Here is a 3,962-nt window from a genome sequence, read left to right as displayed (position 1 = left end):
AAGACTTTGGAGGGATTCCCTAAATCTGAATTTCTTGCCCCAGCATTTGCTGTCTGTATTGGTATTTCATTGGTATTCTAAGCAAGTTTGGTTTTTTTTTCCCTTAAATTATATCCTGATTTTGTTCTTCCTTTCTGGTATCTTCCTCCTTTCCCTGGTCTGGTGGAAGGTGTAGTGTCCCTTCCCATGGTAGGGGGTTGGAAGTAGAGGAGCTTTAAGGTCTCTCCAACCCAAACCATTCTGGGATTCTGCTTACAAAGGTGTGAGTATCAAATTGACTGATAATTGTCAGCTCTCGGTTAATTTTCTATATGTTTTCCAGATCAGCTCTACAAAACAAGATGTATTGGAAAATCATTCCAACCATGTTGGTGCTGTTGGGTAAGTTGCTAAAATAATAAGTCTGTTGGAGGTTGTGTAGGATGAAGGATAATCACTGTTTCTGTTTTACAATGGTGTTTCAGGTCATGCTACAGATTTGAAAGTATCTTACTTAGTATCTTATCACAACATGCAACTAGAATATGCAAAGAACCTGAGGTTGTCATTGTGTCAAGTTGAAATATTGACTTTCTCAGGGTGGTGCCTATGTGACTTACTCCAAAAAGTAGTGCAACTGCTTCTAAGATCAGGAAACATCAGTAGAAATTCAGTGCAGTTCTGGTGTCCCCAACATCAGCAGGACATGGAACTCTTGGAACAAGGCCAGAGGAGGACACAAAGCTGATCAGAGAACTGGAGCACCTCACCTACAAGGACAGGCTGAGGGAGTTGAGGCTGTTCAGCCTGGAGAAGAGAAGGTTGTGTGGAGACCTCAGAGCAATTTGCCAGGATCCGAAGGAGCTCCAGGGAAGCTGTAGAGGGACTCTGTGTTAGGAGCTGCAGTGACAGGGCAAGGGGGAACAGGGAGAAATTGAAAGAGGGAAATTTAGATTAGATATCAGAAGAAATTTTCCCCGTGAGGGTGGTGAGACACTGGCACAGGTTGCCCAGGGAGGCTGTGGCTGCCCCAACCCTGGCAGTGTTCACAGCCAGGTTGGATAAAGCTTGAGCAGCCTGGTGTGGTGGGAGGTGTCCCTGCCCAGGGCAGGGGCTTAGGGCAGGGGCTTGAGTCCTTTCCAACCCCTCAACATACTATGATTCTATGAAAATCTGAGGTGAGTCAACACATTCAAATAAGTACCCCCAAAATTTGATGTGATAGAAATTCATGGGAAATTTGTTTTGTTACCCTAATAGGTCCAAAAGCAGAAGGAAAATCCCATTTTCACCAGAACTGCAAAGTTCCTGTTCAGCTTAGTTCACCTTTAGTGATCTAAACATACTCTGTGCCTTTAATTGGAAAACCTGGATGGTTTTCCTTCAGAGCAGTTTGTCCCTCTCTGCTGGCCTGTAATGACTGACAGTCAGTGTGTCTATGTGGCCACAAGCAGACAGCCATGACTGGACTTCGTAGCCCTGTTCACCCACACGTGTAAACACAGGGGCAGAACTGCAAGTTGTGGCTTCCTCTGGGTCATTTTAACTTTAACAGCATTTTCACATTCCTGAAGAAGTGGAAAGTAACTTTTTGGCTTTATAAGAGTTAATTTATCCCTTGAGATTATCTGTTGTGATACATGAGGGGGAAGTTGTTCCTTAGACAGAGAGATGACAGGCAGGAATCTCTCCCACCCCTCAGCTGGATTGGGTGATATATTAGTTTTCTGTCCTCCTTCATGGCACTTTTTTTTCCTTTTAAAATCATATATTAAGGACTAGAAGTGTTTGCTCAATACTTCCTCCACACACAGCCTGGGGGGCTAATGAAGCTGATATTTACAGAGGCACAAACTCTGGAACTGAGAAAGGAGGAAGGAGCAGATCACTCCAGGAATTCTGGCAGCACAGCATCTGTGTGGAGAGAAAACCAAACCCTTGAACACTCTGCAGAACAACACACTGGATCTACTATTTTTAAAGCTTTTTTTAAAGCTTTCACTTAGTATTTTTTAATTATTTTGCTTTTTCTGTGTTGTTCAAACAGTGCTAGAGAAATTCTGGCTTTTCTTATTTTGGCTATTGCAAGGCAAAGAGCATCAATTAATTTCTCTCTAATGAACTGCTTAAAATATTTATGCCCTCCCTGAGTGAACAGCTAAATGCAAGTTGCACAAATGACCCACATGCCTTTCTGTAACTTCCATTTTGCAATCACACAGTGCTTTACAGTAAGCTGTTCTCAAACCCACAGACTCATCCTTCTCATAACCACTGAGAGTGGAATTCAAGCTATGACTTACTAACAAGAGCTAGAAATGTGCTCAGAGTGACTTTATTTTGAGGTCTGATGGAAGAAATGATTCTTTTTCCTCACCCCATTTCCTTAGATGATGATGCCCTGGGGTGATGTAGTTGTATCCAGTCACAGATTCTTGTAACACTATTGTAACACTACCCTTTGGTATTTAACAGTTGCAGTGTGACTATGTCTTATATGTACAACAAGATTAACTTTTCCTACAGAAATGGAGCTGTTTTGTAAGAGCTGCATTGGAGGTGTCCCAGCACTGCGGGGGGAGATGAAACTCACACCTGTACCGTGACTTTAAGTTCAGGATTCACTGTGGTTTGGGTTAATATAAGGCGATTTACCCCAAAGAGATGTTTCCTCTACAATCTTGGCCTTGACTTACTTCAAGAGGTGGAGAAAAGAGGTTAGGTGTAATGATGCTGGGGGAGAAGGTTGACATGTGTCAGCTGTGACACTAGGTCAGAAGGGATGATTTTTAGAAAAGAACCCCTGGAATCAGCCTGATTTTCTGTCTAACATCAACCCTTTCATTGCCAACTAATATTTGCCTTTCTATCTGCAGACTTCCTTCCAATTACAGTTGCCCATTGTATGGTCCATCCTGTTCCTGCCAGGAACTTTACATTTCCCTGGATGCTGCTGAACAAGACATCTTGGAGCCCTTTCTCTGCTGGAGTTGAGAGCTGGTCTGGTTTGAGGGCAGAGCAAGGAGCACCCAAACCTCTAATGAATGAAGAAAGTTTTCTGTGTTGCCTTTGGAGTGCCAACAACAGTAGTTGTTCTTTGCACAGAGCAAACATGCAGGCAAGGGAGTTTATTCCTTCTGAAGTCAGTCTCTCTGCTTCCCAGGAAATAGGTGGGTTTAGCACTCAGGGGCACAAGAAGTTCTTCCTGGTTGGGGTGTTTTGTTTTCTGGGAGGAGAAGGGGTGGGTTGCACTCATGGGGATTCACTTTTATCCTAGGCAGGCAACACAGTGTGGTAAAATCCTTCCTCACACAGATGTGTGGTGGAAGATGAAGGAAATTGTACAGCACGGTTTCAAAGAGGAAAAAAGGTTGGATTTCTGGGGTAGTTGTGAATAAAGTATGTAGCACTGCATGTGAGGATGTAAGGCCAAAGCTTCAAAGGAGTTTAGATGCTATGAGAAGTATTTTAAATATGCTTTGTGGATATGGGCTTTAAACTCCTTCAGGAGGTGGAAGAGATGTGGCATCATTTCTACATGACTTGTGATGCTTTAGAAAATACCTGTACATGGATTAAACTGAATTATTTTTTGCCAAGGCTGTTCTTCTCCTCCTGAATCATTTTTGCCAAGGCTGTTTTTCTCCTCCTGTAAGCCCCAGGCTCAGCAGCATCATATTGGCATTGGTGGCAGGAATGTCACTGACCTCAGTAGAGCAGTAAAATGAAGTAGAATCAGTAGGAATAAAAATAACTTGTCCCATGGAACAAAAGTCTCTGTGAAGTTCTGCCACACACATTGCTGTGGTGTGTGTTGTGCAGCTCCATGTGTGTGCACAAAGCCACACAGAAGCTGTGCCATTTGACACCCTCAACCAGCAGAAGCTTAATTTTCCTTCACCCTTCAGCCTTGTCCATAAATCCAGGTAAAATGTTCCTTCTTTTTTGGCAGTGCAGCAGTTCCACATGGTTGTGAGACTTGT

At 43.2% G+C, this 3,962-nt stretch overlaps 1 protein-coding gene across 1 annotated transcript in view; it reads left to right on the top strand.

Annotated features, from left to right (window-relative positions):
• Nucleotides 1-341: 341 nt before the first annotated feature.
• Nucleotides 342-3,962, top strand: part of LEPR (leptin receptor) — a 28,781-nt gene continuing 25,160 nt past the window's right edge. Inside the window, 2 exon segments of the mRNA XM_009076008.1 lie at nt 342-381; nt 2,856-3,149. Of these exon segments, the coding sequence (XP_009074256.1) occupies nt 342-381; nt 2,856-3,149 (334 nt within the window).

The sequence above is a fragment of the Acanthisitta chloris genome, unplaced genomic scaffold (assembly GCF_000695815.1).
Source record: "Acanthisitta chloris isolate BGI_N310 unplaced genomic scaffold, ASM69581v1 scaffold6010, whole genome shotgun sequence".
NCBI classification, from domain to species: Eukaryota; Metazoa; Chordata; class Aves; order Passeriformes; family Acanthisittidae; genus Acanthisitta; species Acanthisitta chloris.
This window is presented reverse-complemented; position numbering and strand designations above follow the sequence as displayed.